The sequence below is a fragment of the Dipodomys spectabilis genome, unplaced genomic scaffold, assembly GCF_019054845.1.
Source record: "Dipodomys spectabilis isolate Male_0828 unplaced genomic scaffold, ASM1905484v1 ptg000512l, whole genome shotgun sequence".
NCBI lineage: Eukaryota > Metazoa > Chordata > Mammalia > Rodentia > Heteromyidae > Dipodomys > Dipodomys spectabilis.
The window spans coordinates 188,334-207,573 of NW_024871189.1; the positions used below are offsets into that span (position 1 = coordinate 188,334).

At 62.4% G+C, this 19,240-nt stretch overlaps 1 protein-coding gene across 1 annotated transcript; it reads right to left on the reverse strand.

Moving 5' to 3' along the window:
• Nucleotides 1-10,890: 10,890 nt before the first annotated feature.
• Cbx4 (chromobox 4) lies at nucleotides 10,891-16,942 on the reverse strand. The gene is made up of 5 exons (XM_042669994.1): nucleotides 16,816-16,942; nucleotides 16,618-16,661; nucleotides 15,381-15,446; nucleotides 13,253-13,319; nucleotides 10,891-13,040 (listed from the first exon to the last, which is right to left on the reverse strand). The coding sequence occupies exons 1-5, from the start codon at nucleotides 16,882-16,884 to the stop codon at nucleotides 11,619-11,621; spliced, it is 1,668 nt and encodes a 555-aa protein (XP_042525928.1). The 5' UTR covers nucleotides 16,885-16,942; the 3' UTR covers nucleotides 10,891-11,618.
• Nucleotides 16,943-19,240: the final 2,298 nt, after the last annotated feature.

The following is a 19,240-nucleotide window of genomic DNA, read 5'->3' on the forward strand; positions in this document are numbered from 1 at the left end:
AGTCTGGTCAACTGCAGGTGGTGACAGCCATTCCACTCTTGGCTGAGGCAGTGGTGGTACTGAGACCTCGTCCCCAGAACTCATCCATCCATCCATTCATTGGATCAGCCTCCGTCCAGGTCTCCCAGACTCTGGGCAGAGCTTAGTTGGAGCATGAGGTGAAAAAAAAAATGCATCATTGCATTCAGTAAGAAGCGTTAGAGCCAGCTGTGCTCACAGGACACTGGTGCTGTGAGCCAGGCCAGTCCCTTCCTGAGCCATGGGCGGGTCTATAATTCTGGACACGCCCCTCCACTGGCTTGGTGGAAGCTAGGGCTCCTCCCCCCAGCTGTGTGGCTGCAGGGGACGCTGGACAGTGAGAATCATCCTCTCCAGTGCTGAGCAGAGAAGACCAGGACAGCTGTTCCACAGTGGGTTTCCAGAGGCCTGGAACGGAAGTTTCCAGAAGCCGAGAGAGGCGAGTTCTCCACGCCTCCTAGCTAGCGAGGCCCCTTGGGGAAGCAGTGCTTGTAGGTCTCATCTGGAGGACAGGAACTGGGGCGCCAGGTCACAAGCTCCCTTTGTGGGCAGTCCCACACCCACCACGGAAGGGGGGCATGGCCACACCAAGATGGCTTGTCTGCGGGGAGCCCACCGGGGCCGACCCCCAGGTGATTTCATCCCTGCCCAGCTGAGAGGCCCCGGGACAGATCAGGAGACCGCCTCCCACATTTTCAGTGTCAAGATGGCTCCTACTTGCAGAGCCCAGATCTGATCAGCTAAATTGGCTGGTGTGTCTGTGCGCGTGCGTGCACACGAGCGCATACATGTAAATGTGTGTGTGTGCCCGGATTCAGATCTCTGAACCACCACCCGAGGGAAGATAGACAGGAGCCAAGGTCAGGATGCGGGCCTCTGCGGATGAGACCCTGACGGCTTTCTCCTCCATCCTCCTCAATCAGGCTCTTCTCTTACGTTGGAGAAGGGACCGACCAGTTCTATCTGAAAGGTCCCTGCCGGCAAGCTTGGTGCCCTGCCATCCTGCCCAGCACCAGCTTCCAGGTCACCGTCGGCTCAGTGTTTTCAAGGTGTTGCTACCAAAGCAGGAGCCACCGTGGTAACCCCAACTACCAGAGGCCTCCCTCCCTCCTCCCGTCATCACTCAGCTGCCCGACAGGCCTGAGCCACGGTTGCCACGGACCTTATCTCTTTCCCATTACAGGGAGGTTCGTGGGAGAATGAGAAGCACTTCCAGCAAGGCCCCGATCAGCCTGGAGAAGGTAAGCCATAGGCTCTTAGGGGTGTTTCGGTTTCCAACTCTGTTCATCGGGGGTGTATATTTGTGGGGTACAAGCTGTTGCTTGAGAGCTAAACCCACACTTGACCTCATCACGGTAGAACAATGCACCCCTTCTAATCTGTCCTTCTTAGATGAAATTAAGTTGACAGGGAAGCCAGATGAAGGACAGAATTACCAAGCGGGAATATGCTGTCTGCCACCAGCCTCGGGATGGGGCTGAGCTGGACTTGATCCAAATAACACCTGACATTCTCCCCGCACGGTACTGGGCTGGCGCTGCCCAGGGGCTCTGCTGGGAGAGCCTCCTTCCTTCTCAAACTTCCTTCCTAGTCCTCCTTCTCCTCCTCCCCCCCTCCTCTTCTTCCCCCTCTTACTCCTCCCACCCCTTCTTCTTTTTGTTTGTCACGGGGCTTGAACTCTGTGGCACTGTCCCTCAGCTCTTCAGCTCAAGACTAACACTCTACCACTTGAGCCACAGCGCCACTTCTGCCTTTTTCTGTGTGTGTGGTGCTGAGAAATGGGACCCAGGGCTTCATGCGTGCTAGGCAAGCGCTGCACCACTGGGCCACATTTCCACCCCCTAGTTCTCTTCTATTAAGTTCCTCCTTCTCTCCCTCCCTTTTTCCCCTCCCTCCTTCCATTCTTCCCTCTCCCCTTCCTTCTTTACATTCCTTCCATCAACAAACAGCTCTGGAGTTGCTCAAGTTCTAGTTGCTGAGGACTGATGGATGGATGATGGAGATGGAGGATTTGCCCTCCGGGTGTTTCTGTTCTATGTGTGTGTGGGGGTGTGTGTGCATGTGTGTGGGCGTGTGGGGGGGTGAGTGCGTGCGTGTGCGTGTGTGTGTAGGGGTGGGTGCGTGTGTGGTGGGGGTGGCGTGGAAGGGAGGTAGACTGGGAAGGAATGATTGCAGGTAAAGGTGTTCCAGTCTCTGGTCAGGGGCATTCCCTGAGTCAGCAATTGAAGACTACCTGACAGGAATGAGCCAAACGAGGGCAGCTTTGGAGGCCAGAGCCCCAGGACACAGAGCTGGTGAGGACAGAGTGGCTGGCCCACACGGCAGGTCTGCCGGATTGGCTAAATCCTGGGTCTTTCCACCACTTCCGGCTTCCACCCTTGGTCTGAGAGGAATGCTGAGCCCAGCCTGGTGGCGAGAAGTCAGGAAGAGGCAGAGAGGCCCCTCCTGTAACCCCCCCTTCCCGGACCCCCACACGCACCGGTTATCTAGATACCTACGGTTTGCACGTCTCCACTTTTTTTTCCCCCCTGAACTGTTTGAGGATGACTTGGATATTTTGTGCCCTTCTGTGTCTACATGCCGCGGGCAGGAGGGCCCGGGAGGGGCATTCTCCTGCGCAAGACAGCCGCTCTCCTCCCAGCACACTCTTGTGTCACCCAAGTCCTTACACATCTTGTCAGTTTCCTCAATAATTCTCTTTGTGACTCATTTCTATTTTTCCTGTTCCAAAAGCCAAACCCGAATGGTGAGCAGCGCTCAGCATCCTGTCTCCTGGCGTCCGCTTACACCAGGCAGGGCCTCTGCCACCGCCCTCGGGGCTGCTCAGCCCTGACAGTTGAAGAACCCACCGTCGATATTTCTTCCTGGTTGGTAGTAGCCTCTGCCTTTTGGGTGGGAATCTCACTGCGATGGTGATGATGATGATGATGATGATGATGATGATGATGATGTGTTCTTCCCAGGAGGATGTGTGCATTCCTGGAGATAATCCCTTCCAACTTGGTGGAGGGGGGGGGGGTACTAGGGCTTGTACTCGGGGCCTGGGTGCTGTCCCTGAACTTTCTTTTTGCTCCAGGTTGGTATTCTACCAATTGAGTCACACATTGGTTCATTGGAGATAGGAGTCTCCTGGACTTTCCTGACCAGGCTGGCTTCATAATCTGCAAACCCAGACAGTGGAGCTGTGATTGAAGTGGTAGAGCACTAGCCTTGAACAAAAGAGCCCAGGGACAGTGCCCAGCTGCAGGGCTAGCACAGAGTAAATGAAACAAAACAAAGAAAACCAAATCTCTGCCTCCTAAGTAGCTAGGATTATAAGCATGACTCATCAAGCAGGACCTGGCTGACGTGGTGTTTTTTGAGTCCTTGGTCTCCCCAGGCCTTGGTGCGGCGTGGGATCTCCCATCTTGCCTGACTTGCTCTCTGATCTTTTCCCTCAACTGCTTCTGTCTCTTTGCTTCTGTTAGGACTAGGGCCACACTGGGTCCTGGTCTTTGTCACCTGCCCCTGCCTCCCTCCCAGCTTCTTTCTCCCCCCCCCATTCGTTTTGCTCCTGGCTGCTGCTTCCCTTCGTTTTAGTCCCACCCCAACTTTCTCACCCTTTCTCCAGTCTCTTTCCAAAGTATGGAGGTTAAGAGCTGCTGGCTTAGGTCCCCAGCCGGCCACCTCCCTAGAAACACCCTGATTGGGGTTCTTTCCTAGGAGGAATGAAGAGGATGGATGGAGAGAGGCCCTTTGAGGATGAGGTGGGGGGGGATCATGTCAATTCAAGATAGAGGTCTCCTCTGTTAGGACCTGACCGCAGGCTCAGAGGAAGGGGTGGGCTTTGGGGGAGAGGTGGTCTTCCGGGAAGGCCTTCTGTCTGCTGTCTGCTCCCCTCCGCCCCCTCCCTCCCCCGCACAGCCCTGTCCATCGCAGGAGACACAGACCCCAGAGTGCCCCTCTAGACTTGGGGCTGAGGTTCATCACAGTGTGGCCACAGCTAGCAAACGCTGTCTTCCCCCAGAGGCAGACCAACTCAAAGCTCTGAGATCAGCAGGTTCTTCTCCACCTTGGAAAGCCAGGCCTGGGAGCAGCCTTCATCCTCATTTTGGTCACTGGCTTGGAGGAAAGCCCCTCACATCCGCTCTGGATGAGGCCCAAGCCACAGTCCAGAGAACAGGAGCCAGATGGTGGACGGCACTTGGGCAGCTGCATGCGGTCACTCAATCACCGCCATGGCTCTGGGCTTGGAATTGTGTTGTCATCACTCAGATTAACACCGCCAATTTATTATTTTTTGGGGGGTCAGTCGTGGGGCTTGAACTCTGGGCCTGGGCGCTGTCCCTGTGCTCTTCAGCTCAAGGCAAGCACTCTACCACTTGAGCCACAGCGCCACTTCCGGTTTTCTCATGGTTAATTGGAGATAAAAGTATCATGGATGTTTCTGCCCCCGGGCTGACTTTGAACCTTGATCCTCAGATCTCAGTCTCGAGTAGCTAGGATGGCAGGCCTGAGCCTCCAGCGCCCAGCTTAACATTGCCAATGTTATAGAGGGGAAATGGGTAAACTCAGCCCCTCGAGGGGACCCAGGTGCCTTCTTTGGCTTGGAGAGTGATCTCTGGATAGAACTGATAGTTCCTCTTGATATGGAGTTTGGTCTTTCAGGAGCTCAGTTTCCCCATCGATTGAGTGAGAGCCTTGGAACAGAAGCTCCAAGGCCCCTCTCTGAGTTTTGGGGAGCCCCATGATTCACGGCCTATGGTTCCACCCACCGTCCACGGAGCTGTTTCCGATGGTGATGACGGTGAATCCATGAAGCCCCAGGTGCATTCTCCTTCCAGACCAGCCCCAGGAAGGGGTGGGGGTGAAGCCCCAGGTGCATTCTCCTTCCAGACCAGCCCCAGGAAGGGGTGGGGGTTTTTCCAGCCTTCGGGCTCCTCTGCAGACATTTGTTTTCATCTGTGGAAGGAGACATCGTGAGGAACCAGTGTGGAGCAAAAGACAAAGGGGAGCAGGGTAGCCACGCCGCTAGGGCTTTCTGTGGGCCGGGCTGGGTGGCTGCATCTCTGGCCTCTGGCTGTGCAGCTCCCTCCAGCGTTACCCAGAAGGTGGGCATGTGCTGCTCTGTGCTGTCCTGTCCTGGTGACACGGGCCCAGAGGCCGTGACAGCCACGGAATCCCAGTGGGCTCACGAGCCACACGGGTTGGGCTTTGGGGACAGGCGCCTGCGGGCCAGGATGTGGAAGCGGTGGCGGAGAGGAGACGCCGTCCCCGGAGCTCCTGACTTCCACTCTGCTGCTCCCTCAGCTGTCTCCTTGGATTTTCAGCTTGCAGCTCCGTAACTCCCATCCCCAGACCTGTTGGCAAGCGAGAGGAATAACTCAAGTGAGTCAAAAGCAATTTGCAAACATAAATAATTTCCAGTGCCAGGAGAGGAGCCAGTGGGAAGATGCATGGGAGGCTGAGGGGGAAAACAGCTGGCCTCAAGCTCCCCCCACCCAGCCCTCAGACTTTCCTCTCCCCTTCTCAGAGCTGGTGGGAGGGGTGAATACCATAAACAAAGCAGAGAAGGCCCTCCGAGGCCCCTGCTTGCTTCCCCGCCATACCAGGGGCTTTGCTTGGCCATCTCTTCCCTCCTCACCCCTAACTGCCTCATGATCCTATAGCCCTGCCTGCTTCTAGAGGCTTGGGGGCCAAGAGAGGTCTCCTACCTGCTTTCCAGAAGCCCAGGCCTTCTTCCCTCCACCACCCTTGGCTTTCATCCGCAAACCCTAAGGGCAGGCAGAATGGATGGTACCCCACTTATTTTCAGACCTTCATTTGAGTCCAGTGTCCTATTCCAAAGGAGCCTCAGTTCATTGTTCTGTTCTCCCTAGCTTGGGACCTGCTTTGGGGGACCCCAACCCCCTCTCCCGCCGTGGGGTGGGCCTTTGCTCCTCTCCTCAGTGCGTAGGCTCACACGGGGCCGCAGGGCAGCCTCTTCGGGAGGTTGTCCGCCCTGGCCGTGAGAGGGGCTGTCGGGCCAGGGTCCCCCTAGAAGACTGAGAACATTAAACACCCCTTTCCGAAGCCCACCCCAAGGGGCCGTCTGAAATGCAGAGAACAATGAGAAACCAGATACGGTGGAATTAGTGAAGAATTTCTCAGCCGAAACTGGAGAGGGAGGAAATCCAGGGAGGTTCGCAAGACACCCGGTGCAGGTTCAAAGGCCCCGGGGCCCAGTTGTTGGCAGTGTTCACCTTCACCATGCTTTGCACAGGCCCTTCGCTCGGGGCAGCGAGGAGAATACAGGTGGCCCTAAATATGTGTGTGTGCTCACGGGCACATGCACACACACCACATGTGCACACAGACACACACGTGCACTTGGTACAGCCTTCACATACGCAGCCTCCTGTCCCAGTCCAGATTTGAAAAACTTCAGACGATCGGTGAAGAGAAACACGCACAGCCCGCAGGGAGAGGGCTCTCACCGTGCGTCAGGCTCCAGCTGCACGGCATAAAGACCAAACTCGCGAATGAGAGAGAGAGACAGAGAGAGAGAGAGAGAGCGTGATCAATACAGTGCCTGCCTGGTAAACATGAGTTCAAACCCCAGTACCACCAAAAGAAAAAAAAAAGACATGGAAAATGAAAACCCCATCAAGAGCATATGTGCGTGTTTGTGTTTGGGTGTGCACAGGGCCCGGGTCTCACCACTCTGGCTATCCATTAGATCTGCACTGGGTGGAGAGCTGGGACCCTGCCATCCGGAGGAAGCACCACAAACCACTCGGCTAAACAGAGAATCGAAACCTCCGTCTTCCTGGAACTTCTTCCAGGATTATCCGTAAGGCCTCCTTCCCTAAATTCAATAATACATAATTACCCCGAGTCTTCTGAAATGCTCACGGATCACCTGGGTAAGAGCAAGGGCAGGCAGGGCAGCCACCCTCCCCCCCCCCCCCCAGCAGCTGAGCCCAGCATACGTAGGAGGGGTGGAGGGGCCCATGGGGAGCCCTGAGCATCCATGCTTGTGGGTGAGGGTAACAGCTTGCAGCTCAGGAAGGGGCTTGGTCGGGAAAGCCTGGCCACACACGCGCGTGCACACGCAGGACCGGACACGCACGCAAGTGTACGCGTGAGGGCTGTGCATGCAACTGGCTGACCGTGAGCTGGGGGGTGGGGTGGAGGGTAGCTCTGAAGGGCGGGTCCCCATGCTGGAACAATCTAGAGCAAATTCAGAAGAGGCCAGGGCCAGAGCCGGCCTCTGAAGGCCCCACACAGCCCCAGGGAGGGAGTGTGTTCGAGCTGTCTCCCGTCTCTTCCCCCACTCGCTAGCTCTTCAACGTGGGGACATTAGCTACCAAGTCTTCACACTGCCACCTGTCAAAGAAGGTCAGTGAGAGACACCCCCCCTCCCCACGGAGATGAAAGAATGAATGTGAGATAATCCCCCTAAAGTGCAGGGCATATAATAAGCACGCAATCAATATGAACTGTGATCATTAACTGCAAAGGGAAGAGGCGCTGCGGAGGGCTGGGGGAGGGGTGTCTTTCTGAACTGGTGGCTACAGGAAGTAGACACTTGTATCCAAGAATAACAGCCTTCAATACAATTTCCTCTTCACAGCCTTCACCTCCTCCGAAGAGAAGTCGCCCAGCCCCGATCACAGACTGAGTGGCTTCTAGACAGCAGAGAGTCTGGCTTGGTGTGGGGCTTGCTGGTCCGTGCCCACCCGAGCTGTCTCCGGTTCCAGTGTCACTCCCAGCCATCCTGGGTAAAGCTGAGGTCGCAGGATGGAGACTGAGGTAGAGCCTCGCAAGAGGGACACGGCTGGGGAAGGTGGGCTCCTCTCCTCCTTTGGTTCAGCCAATAAAGGCTGCAGGCCGGAAGCCCTTGGAAGCCCTTTGCTTCTGACCTGGGATGTTTCTCGTTCCCTGGCCCAGAAGCAAGCTGTGTGTTTACTCATGGGGGTTTCCAGAAGTGCCCAAGCCTTTTGGCTTTCAAGGTGACCAAGAAACAAGCGCAGGAAGGTAAAGGTTTTTGGTGAAGGATGTGGGCACTGTAACCACATCTCTTCTATCTCCATGATATGTTCTAGAACTTTGCTGTGTGGGGGTGGGTTGGAGTTGGGGAGGAGCCTCAGTTCAGAAGCTTAAAGTGGGCCAAAATAATCTAGGGCCCAATCCCGGCCTCCCCTCAACCTCTTTCTCTAAGGTCTCCGATGGCCAGAGAACTCTCTCCCACCCCCACCCAGTGAAATCACAGGTGAGGGCCCTGTCATTAGCGACCTTTCCGTACCACCGGACTGCAAGCTCTGAGTCATTAGTGGTTCTCAAGCTTCCGGTGTCTTTTGCTCTACGGTTGGGCTGAATTGTCCATGTGGGCAGGGGCTGGCCACGGTCTCTCTTCGGGACTGAAATCATTACCGGACTAAATCCAGGGCGCCCAGCTCAATTTCAGTCTCACCCACACGCTGGATCCTTCCCCTCTTTTTCGTAGTATATTTTCACGTCTGAAAAAGACAAGACGTGTACTAAAAGATAATTACGCGTCGTGCATCTGATATTCAAATGGGCCTGAGCATTCTAGATTTCCACATGCTCTGTGTGGCAACCTCAGAGCCCAAGCCCCTGAGTCTGTGGATTCCACTCTCCCTATCACCTATGTATGGTCTACAAAGACTGCTACTCCCTCCACACTGGAGGTCTGAACTTGGCTCTTGAGAGCTGGGGAGGGGAGCAGCCAGGGCCAGGCAGGGCAGGCGGGTCTGTGCACAGGCCACACCCTTAGCACTGGGCCAGCTCCTGCCTCTACCGGTCAGAGCCAAAGGCTTATTCGGAGAAAGAACTGCAAAGGGAAGAGGCATTTCTGGAGTGCAGGGTTGACCTCTGCTCCCTGCCTTCCTTCTCCTCCCTGAATTTCTGAAGTGCTGGTCATACCTGGCCTACATCTGGGCAGGCAGGGACGTCCGAACTCTCCCACCTCCAAGGCCCCTGGGGGACGAATTCTTGTTCCAGGGCCAGGCCCCTAACCCTCTGTGCCTTGGATGTGTCCTCTCAGGTGGGTGCCAAGGGGGGTGGAGTCCTGGGGAGGCCCGCCCCTTGGCGGAGCACTCAGCTCAGCCCTAGGTTCAGTTCAGGACCAGGCTGTGGCCACTCGCTCTGGGCAGGACCTCAGACTCACTCCAAGGACAGCTTCATCCCTGGGAGGATATCTGCTCGGTGGCACCTGGCAGAGCTGAGCAGCTCAGTGGGTGACAGGAAGGAGCAACAGACACTGGCACACAGCCACTCCTGGGACTCCTGTGGCCCCACTCCACCGGTGGCCTCCGACTCAGGCTCCAGACACTGCCCGGGACCCCTCCCCGCTGCACCCCAGGGCTTGGCCAGTGCACCCAATGCAGACCACAGCCTTCAAGAGCCCCTGCCACCCGCAGACCAAACCTGTCCAGTGGTGCCAGTGGATTGCTGCCAATCCCCACCCCGCCCCATGAGGGTGGGCCTCTACCTCCCCCCTTCCCCCTGCCCCGTCCCCAGGCTCCAGTGGGACAGAGATGGCCCCCAGGTGCCAGGATTGCAGTCAAATCACCAACTGCACACCCGGACAGGGGGGGTTGTCTAACATCCGGGGTGGGGGGTGGGGGTTCAGTTTTCCCCAACTAGAAGAGCCGGAGCTGGTTCCTGCCTGGCATGAGCTTTTGTGTGCCAGCCAGTGAAGGACAGGCCCAATTCTAGTGCTGAGCAGGCGGGTTGCCAGCAGCGAGATCAGCTCCTCCACTCACAGGGTGGCAAAGGGCGTTCAAGGCCTGGAGGAGGAGGAGGAGGAGGAGGAGGAGGGAGGAGGAGGGGCTGCGTAGGGGCAGTGGGCGGGACGGCCCACAAAGGCCAGGGCTAGAAACTCCCAAGGACTGTCTAGTTTTATAAAAAAGCTCTTCCCTTCCCTCCCCCGCCCCCGGCCACCCGTGGCCCCAAGCCAACACTGGCCACTCCGGGTGCACCCAGGCTCCCACCCTCCCGAGTCCTGCCCCTCCGCTCACCCTCACACCCCCCACTGTAAATCACATTGCCCCCATCTGCCTTGGGCGCCCCAAAGACCCCACCCCTGATCCTGGGCGGGCAGCAGGGCCCACCAAGCCCGCAAATCCCAACCCTGCTGGGCACCCGGGCTGGGAGGACGGTAGAATGCCTGCTCACTGCATTCCGGGGTCCTGGCTTCCTGATCCTGAGAGCCACACCCTCCCCCAGGGCCTTTAACCCCTTCCTCCCCTCCTGGGAGACACCAAGTGCTTCAGCCTTGCCACTCCGAGGGCACAGGCATCGAGGGTCAACGGGACGGCAGATCTGTTGTCAACCCCGCCCAAGTTACATGAAGAGCCCCCCCCCCAACCCCTCTTCGCTGCCAGTCGGGGCCTCTGGCCCCGTGGTTTCCGGGGAGACAGCCTGGCAGAGAAAGAGCCTCAGTGGGGTGGGGCGGGGCTGAGGATGCCAGCCAGGGACTCTGCAGAGGGTGGCAGTCCCCTCCCCACGGACCCTGCCCTACAGGCGGGAGCAGGAGGAACTGCTGGAGCTCCTCCAGGGCCTGGCGCCCGGACAGAGGTCAGTAGCTGCAGGTGGGTGTATGGAAAGGGGGCTAGCCCGACCCACATCTTGGAGCTCCCCCCCCATGCCAGGGGTTGCCATCCAGTCTGCACTGACTTCCAGAATACCCTGGGCTGGAGGTGGTTCTGGCATGCCCGGCTCTGCAGGAGCTTCCCTTCCCAGTGGTGAGCTCCACCAACACGCAGGAGTGGGAAGCAGGCCTCCCCGTGAGCGCGAAGGTAAAAGAAGGGAGTCCAGCCCCCTCTCCCCCTGCCCCCCCCCCCCAGGCGCCCCTCCTGTCCACCGAGATCTCAGGCAGTGACCGCGCACCTTCAACATCTCTGTTTAATATTTACATTCAAGCAGGTAATAATTGGAAGCTTATAGTTTAGACATTTCTAGTAGCAGCATGTTCTAGAGAGTTCGTTTAGCCTTTTAACAAACTTTTTTTTTTTTTGCACATAGAAACAACACATCCATGTGTACAGTATCAAAAAATATACCAAGGTTCCTGGAATTTGAGTTCCCGGAGGGGAGGGAATGAAAGCAACCGAAATACTGAATGAAGAAGGGAGGGAGGAGCAACAGAAAATAGTTCGTCTGATATGGAATATAATATGATCTAGAGGAAACTCCATAAATCTAGGCTTTTATATTTCAATATATAAATACCTACAAATAAATATATATATATTTATAATCTCAGCCCGAAGAGGTGGGGGGAGGAAAGGGGGGGGCTGTCCGGGCCTTTTGAGCTCAAACAATACATTTCAAGAATAACACCACGTACAAACGGGAGTAGTCAGCACTTGACAGTTAGCACAGTTAAAATATAATACTATAACTCTGGGCCGGGGCCGGGCGGCCAGGTCCGGGGGAGCCCGCGGGGAGGGGCAGGCTGTCGTGGGGGGCGCATGGTGGAGGCCGCAGGCACCGTGTGGACAGGAGCCGGTGGGGGCAGGCGCCCCGCGGGGAGGGCAGGCGCGGCGGGGCCCGGGGGTCTTCCTGAGGCCGCAGGGGCGCGCAGGCCCCCTCGAAGGCCCGGACGGCCCCGGCTACACCGTCACGTACTCCTTGAACGTGACGGTGAGGCAGTTCGCGGTGACGTCGGTGATGATGATGTTCCCGAAGAAGGGCCTGAACTCGCCCAGCGGCTCGGCGGGCTCGTCCTGGGCCTCGGCCGGCGGCTTCTCGGCGGCGGGGGCCGGCGGGGCCGGGGCGGCGGCGGCGGCGGGGGCCTCGGGCTTCACCTGCGGGGCGCTGGGCGGCGGCGGCGGCGGCGCGGGCTCGCCGCGCGTCTTGACGCAGCGCAAGTCTATGGGCTCGTCCAGGTCCGAGTCCAGCAGGATGACCTCGGGCGGCGCGCCGGGCGCGGGCTCGGGCCCCGCGCCCCCCAGCCCCGTGGGCGTGCTCACGCTGCGCGCCGTCAGCCGCTTCTTGCCCGGCTCCCGCTCCCCGTGCGTCTCCGACAGGCAGCGCTTGCGCGCGTGCGCCAGGTTGAGCCCCAGGGGGTGGTGGTGGTGGTGGTGGTGGTGATGGTGGTGGTGGTGCGCCGCGGGGTGCGCGGCCCGCGCCGCCGGGTCCCAGCCCAGCAGGTCCGGCTTGGTGGTGAGCGGCAGGGGCTGCTCGCCGCCGAAGGCCTCCTTGGCCGGGGAGAGCTTGCGGGCGGCGGCGGCGGGGTCCGCGGGCGGCGGCGGGGGCGGCGGCGGCGGGGGGTCCCCCGGGCCCGCGGCCTCCTCCTCGCCCCGCCTCTTGCCGGGGGCCTCCGCCTTCTTCTCCTCCGCCCCGACCGGCGCCTTTTTGAAGGTCCTGTCGGCCGGGGGGTGCCGCTCGTCGGGGGCGCGCTTCTTGTGGCCGGGGGCGCGCGCCTCGCCCTCCTCGCCCGACTTGATCTTGGCCGCCTGCATGCCGTTCTCCATGTACTTGCTCATCACGATCACGATGCGCCCGTTCTTGTTCTTGTTCCGCACGATCTTCATCTTGCCCCCGATCCCGTTGCCCGCCACGGCCTCCTTGGGGGCGGGCGGCAGCCCGTTGGGGAGGCCCTTCTCCGAGCCCTTGCCCGCGGCTCCCGCCCCTCCGGACAGGGGCTTCACGGCCCCCAGGTAGCCCTTGGCCGCCGCGCCGTGCGCCCACTTGTCCGGCGGGTGGCTCTTGGCGCCCAGGTCCGGGCAGGTGGGGCTGGGCGCCTCCTTGTGGCCTCCCTGGTACTGCAGGTCGTACATCTTGGGGTCCGGCTGGTAGGGGTGGTGCTTCTTGCTGTTCAGCTGGTAGTAGTACTTGCTGCCGCTCTTGCCGGGCGGCGGGGGCTTGCCCGACCGCTCCTTGCTGTGAGGCTGGTACTGGTGGTGCTTCTTGCTGTTGAGCTCATACTGGTGCCCCTTGCCCTGCCCGCCCAGCTCTAGCTTGGCACGGTTGTCAGCCGAGGAGTCTTGGAGCCCCGTGAGCACGTTGGACCGTCGGGCAAAGGTGGGTACCTAGGCATGTGTGGGGAGGGAAGGGAGAGGGGAGAGGTCGGCCCTGGGCATGCCCGGAGCAGGGGAGTGCCCCTGGTCTCAAGCCCCCCCCCCAGGTCCATCATGGGAGGCATGCGTGGGAAGCCTTGGGGAACAGGGACTTGTAGTGCCCCAGAGGACCCCCCCCTCCACGCCCACAAGCAGCCCAGGAGTGGGAGGAGCCGTGCATTCACCTGCACCACCAGCGGCTTGGGCTTGGGCCCTCTCTTCCGATATCCCATCAGCTGCTCCTGCCTTTCTCTGAGGAGGGCACAGAGGGCCTGCGGGTTAGCGCCCACGGCCTCCCATCCCGGCTTCCGTGACCCGAGCCCGGCTCCCGTGACCCGAGCCCGGCTCCCGTGACCCGAGCCCGGCTCATCCCCAGATCCACAGGATGCCAAGGGATTCGCCACTGGGGGGGCTGAAGGTTGCCTCCACTGCGGGAATCCCTAGCAGCACCCCATTTTGTGCTGACACCAGACCTACTCCACCCCTGATACTCTCCTCTGATCCAGGACGCGCTGCACCCGGTGCTTGGGACCTGAAGTGTGGGGCTGGGCTGCAACCTCGGGCTAGTGACCGTGCCAACATGGAATGGACATGGTGGGGGGGAGTGTCCAGGGAATATAGGCAGCCCAAGGGGGGGTGCATCCAGCTAGACCCACCAGGTCAGAAGCCCAGGAAGCTAACGGCCCCGTCCAGACGCAGATAACCCCAGGCAGCAGAAAGGTGGACGGTTTTCTTACAGGCCAGGCCTAAACAGGGGGAGGGGCTGTGTTCTTGTTTATACAGCAGCAAATGAGCCAATTAGGGGCTGGGGCGGCTGCAGAGGCCGGCTGCAAGGCCAGGGTCTAGCCCGGTTCTCAGCCACTGGGTGAACTGGCCTGGCACCACACCAACTCAGCCAGTGAGCAGGGCAGGGAAGGCTCAGGGAAGCACCACCTCCTCCCCCGGGCCAGACAGACACTGCCCAGATTTCCAAATGATTAAGACACCCCCTGGGCGAAGGCACCAGTCACTACTGACAGCTACTAGGTGTCTGCCTTGGGGCCAGCCAAAGAGCCCAGTGGTTCTAGACCCTGGCTGGCCCGCCATGGGAGAGGGGGCTGCCCCTCTGGAGTGAGCCAAAGTTGCAGGGCAAGCCCGGGTCACAGGGCTTGGAGTCGCCATCCCCACCCCACGGTCCCCTGGGCCAGCTCAGGGGAGTTCTGCCTCACTCTGGGGCCAGGCAGGAGCCTGACTCCAAAGTTGCATGGCATTGCAACAGCCTGAGTTCTAATTCTTTGGGGACCCATTAAGCAACATGGCATCAGCCGCTGACTCCCAGGTGGAGCTGGCGCAGGATTCCTGCCCGGCAGGGCGCCCCCCCACACACACACATGGGAGAGCAACTTTCCAGCCAGATGCTTGCTAGGAGGTAGAGAGTTGAACGTTTAGGGCACAAGTGCCACAGGAAATAATGCAAAATAAAAGAGGGAGGAGGGATGCAAGGCATGGGGTGGCCGAGCTACCAGCGCCCCAGCGGCTCCTCCCTCCGCACCCTTCCCCCCTTCATCCTCCCGAAACAGAGAACCACAGCCATCGGCGGCCAAGCCAGCTGCAGTGGCTGCTGGTGACAGGCATCAGTGCACAGGATGAGCCCCCCCTCGTCCCCCCCCAGTCCACCCCACCAACACCGGGCACTGCCCACCCCAAGGCCTTGGGCCCAGTTTCTCCTGCTCTGATGGGGCCTCTTGACCCACCAAATAGCCCAGTGTGGGGGGGGTGGGAGAGCATGGACTTCAGTCAGCATCTACTCCCAGACACCCCCAGCTTCCTGAGGGGTGAGGGTGCGGCCCTGAGGCCCGGCCAACTTTTCTCCAGCCGCCAACAGGTTAAGTTCAGTTCCGTTTCACAATGCCAGCTCCTTCGAGCTGCCCTGTGAGGCATCAGTGCCAAGCTGGCCAGTGGCTGGTTGCAGAAAGCAACACCTAGGCTTTGGGGGCGGGGCCCCAAACCTCAGCGGGGAACCAGGTGCGGCCAGGGGTTCTCTCTGGGAAGCTGCAGGCCCACCCACAGGCTCCCTTCCTTCCCGCAGTCCCCCCCACACACCCCTACCCTCCCCAACACAAGCCTGGCCTTCCCCAGCCCCGCCCCGCCCCCACTCTCCACTGCAGCAACCGCCAAGGACGTTGGTTAGAGCAGCGGAGGCCGCAGCCCTGCGCGTCCAGGCTCGCCGCCCCCTCCACCGCCCTCTCTCCCCTTAGCTCCCTCTGCGTCGCCCACATTCCCATTCCCATATACGGTGGCGCTGACCGGCAGCCGCAGCTTGGGGACGCTCACCTGTTCTGGAAGGCAATCAGCAGCCGGGGATCCAGGATATTCTCCTCCGGTTCCCACGTGTTATATCTTGCAAGGAAAAGGCAGGGGACACGGTGTAAAAAAGAAAAAAAAAAAAAGAAGGAGCCAGCTTTGTGGCCTCCAGGTGGAGAGTGACATAAGCACTGCTGTCTCCATAAACCAGAAAAAAAAAAAGCTCTTCAGCTGTGGGTGTGGAGATTGGGGGGGGGGGCTAGATTTCTGCAGGCCTAACATGGTCCTCCTACCCTGTCTCCCCCCCCCCTTCCCCACGCCCCAGCCAAAATAAACACACCGGGCAGGAAGAAAGGGGAGGGGTGAGGAAAATGAAACTAGCAGTTTATTTTGCAGTTGTCAAGAATTTTTAAGCGTGTCACCGCGACGTGTTCCTAAGCCACTCGGCGTCCTAGGAACCCGGCGCGCAAAGCAGCCGAAATGTGGGGTCCAGCCGCCCCCCCCCCTCTTCCTCCTCTTCTCCCCAACCCGAGTCTGGCCTGAGGTTCCAGCCGGTCTGCATTTGACCCCTAATCCGATCACCGGCAGCTCAGAGGGGGCCCCCCCCCCGCACCCCCTCGCGGCCTAGGAGACCGCTGTCACGGGCAGGCCACCCCCAAATCGTCAGCAACGCAGCACTGTGCCTGTGTGCGCGCGTGTGTGCGTGCGTGCGCGCGGGTGCCTGCGCCTGCTCCATCCGGTGCCTTCGCATTTCGAATTAAAGAAAAAAATTGGCCAGCCCCGCGCCGCGGTGACAGGCCCGGGCCGGGCCCCCCGCCCGCGGAGGCCGACGCTGGCGGCCGTCCCCGCCGTCCCCGTCCGCGTCTCTCCCGGTCTCCCTCTCTCCCTCTCCCTCTTTTTTTTTTTTGGTTTTGCAATATGGAGCCGTTCGGAGGAGGGAAAGGGGAAAGGAGCCATTTTCTGCACATCAGTCAGTGCCTGCGCCCGCCCTCCCTCCGCCGGCCTCCCCGGCTCGGCCCCGCGGCTCCCCGGCTCCCCGGGCTCCTTTTAGTGCATAAATTAGTGCTGGCATTTCCCGGAGAGCCGAGCCCCACAGAGGGCGCCGGGCTCGGGCTCGGCGGCGGCGGCGGCTCGGCTTCCCAGTGCCTGCCACCGACCTCCCCACCCCCTCCTCCTCCCTCCGCCCCGGCCGCTCCCCGCCACCCCACCGGCTCGGCGGGTCCCGCGCCGCCCCGGCCCCCCTCCCCCGGCCCCGGCCGCCACTTACTTGGGAGACCAGCCTCTCCATTTGACCAGATACTCCACTCTGCCCTGCGGGGGAGGAGGGGGGGACAGCACGGGCTCAGCCTCCGCGGGATCCCCGGCTCCGGCCCGCAGCCTCCCCACCCCCTCCGCGCCGCCCGCGGGCCGCCCGGGCCGCCGCGCCCGCGCCCGCGCCGCCGCCGCCGCCCCCGCGCCGCGCTACCTTGCGGATCCGCTTCTTCTCGATGCTCTCCACGGCGAAGACGTGCTCGCCGACAGCTGGCAGCTCCATGGCCGAACCCGGGCGCGCCGGGGCGCGGGGGGCCGGCGCGGCTGCGGACGCGGCCGGCTCCCGCCGGCGCCCAGCTGCTGTCCGGGCCCGGGGGCCCCCTCCGCCGGCGATGCCCGCGCCGCCGCCGCCGCCGCCGCCGCCGCCGCCGCCTCGCCCCGCACCGCCCGGCCGCCGCCGCCGCCGCCGCCCGCGCCCGCCCGGCTCCCCGCTCGCGCTCGCTCAGACAACTGAGCCCGGGCGCCGCTGCACAAGAACTCATGCAAATCCCGGACGTCAGCGGGCGGGGCCTCGCCGGGCCCAGCGCGGCGTCAGGGGGCGGGCCACCGCTCCGATTGGCGCAGCCGGGCCTACCGGAGGCCCCGGGCCCGGGCGGGGGGAGGGAGCAGGAGGGGGCCGGGAAGGGGGAGGGCGCCGGGCGGTGCAGGGGAGGGATCTGAGAGCCGGGAGAGGGAGCTGCAGGCAGAGGAGAGGAGGGCGAGAACCGGGCGGCGGCCCAGAGGTGTGCGCGCCCCGCGGTCCGGGGTGGACACCTAGACCCGCGCGGTGCGGCCCGCCCTCGCCTGCAGCCCGGCGCCGGGGCTCCCTCCCACGCCCCGACCCCGCGTTCCCGGTGCCCGGGGACCCCTGCGGGGGGCCACCCGGGCGTCCGCGGCCGGTGACGGCCGCCGCTGGTGGCGTCGGGGCGGCTCCCGGGGCACCGCCGGCAGGGGCCGGAGCGGGGCGGGGGAGACTCGCGTCCCCACTCCCGAACCTGCCGGGCGGTGGGCGCCGAGGCCGGCGGGGAAGGGCGGGACGGCGGCCGACTCCACGCGGAGGAGCTCGTGAGGCCAAGGTCGGGCGGAATTGCAGGCGGCCCGGACCTTAGCGCCCCAGAGCGTCCCCGGAGAGGGGCTCCCACCCCAGACCTCCAGCCGGTCCGAACTTCCGCCCGGCCGGCTCGCGGCTGGGGCCGAGCCGGAGGGCGTGGTCGCGGGCTGGAGGGCGCACGGGCTGACCCGGTCCGCCCCGGCCCTCCCCCGGGCCGGAGGGAGCTTGTAAAAGCCGAGGAAGGGGGGGGAGACAACCAAAAAGAGGTTGGGGCTCCACCGAGGAGAGCCGGCAGGGAGCAGGGAAGGCCATGGCGCGGCCCAGAGCCCCACGGTCCGCGTGAACTCGCGTCCCCTGGTCAGCGACGGCCAAGCCAGGGTCCCGCGGGCGCCTCCGCCCCCCAGGAGCCGTCGAGTGCGAAGCCCGCCGGGCGCCGGGCTGGGGGAGCTGCTGCGCCCCGCGTGGCCTGCCGAGGGCGCCCCCGGCGGGCGCTCGCGCGGCGTGGGGTCGCGGTGCGGGCAGGGCAGGGCCCGGGGCGGGGCGGCCTGGTGGGGAGGGCGGGGGTGCTCCGGCCCGGAGCGTGGCCGGGGCGCCAGCTTGGGGCTCCTGCAGGACCCCGGCAGATTACGCAATCCCTTGGCCGACTGTCCGCAGAGAAGACAACGGGCAACCAGTGGAGGCCGAGTGGGGCGAGGGGCTGGGAAAGGACGGGGTCTCCGCCTCCCTGCTTCCACTCGGGGTCCCGGGATCCCGGGGGGCACCTGCCCAGGCTAGAGGACACCAGGGGGAGGAGAGGCGGCAGCGAAGCCCCGGAGCCCGTTGGGGTGCAGTGCTCCCAGGACTCCAGGGCGAGTCTGCACGCGGCGAAACCTCCCCGCGGTGCGGCCCTGACCTCTCCACCCAGCAGCCCCGGCGGGGCTTCCCCTCCCCGGTGAAAGGAGCTTGGGGCGCAGGCCCGGGACTCCCCAAGAAGTGGGCGCAGGAGGAGATGGACCAGAGCTGGTCCTGCCCCCCTGCCCCCGCGAGGCCTGGGGAGGGAGGCAGGAAAAGCCCCGTCCGAGGCCTCCTGAGCGGCTTTTCCCCGACGCTTGTCCTCTGCCCATGGACCGTCCCTCGGCCAGTCCAGCCGCTGCGGGAGCCCAGTCCCGAGGCGGGGGGAGGGGGGGGGGGAGGCTGACGCGGTCCACCCCCGCCGCCAGACCCGAGGTCCGCGGGGACCCCAGGCCCAGGAGCAGCCTCCACTTCCCGACACCCTGCAGGTCCCTGCGACTGAAAATCCCCTGGAAAAGCCGCGTGCTCGGGGTGTTTCCGCCGCGTGCGGCTCGGCTTCCCCGCCGGCCCGGGTCGCAGGGCCGCCGCCGGCCTGGCGGGGCTCGGGGACCCTGGGGGGGGCGACAGGATCAGAGCCGCGGGGCTCGCGCCCGCCCGAACGCTGCGTGCTCTCTGGAGCCGCGTGGCGAGTGACCCCCGGGCTTCCTGGACGCGGGGGGGAGGTTGGGGGCGGCCCTCGAAGCCCCTCGAAGCCGGGGAGCCGCTAGCCACCCCAAGC

Coding starts and splice junctions, on each gene's coding strand:
- Cbx4 (XM_042669994.1), bottom strand. CDS start 16,884: ATGGAGCTGCCAGCTGTCGGCGAGCACGTCTTCGCCGTGGAGAGCATC. Junction 15,447..16,617: donor TGGAGAGGCTGGTCTCCCAA/GTAAGTGGCGGC, acceptor TTTCCTTGCAAG/ATATAACACGTGGGAACCGG. Junction 13,320..15,380: donor CTGATTGCCTTCCAGAACAG/GTGAGCGTCCCC, acceptor TGCCCTCCTCAG/AGAAAGGCAGGAGCAGCTGA.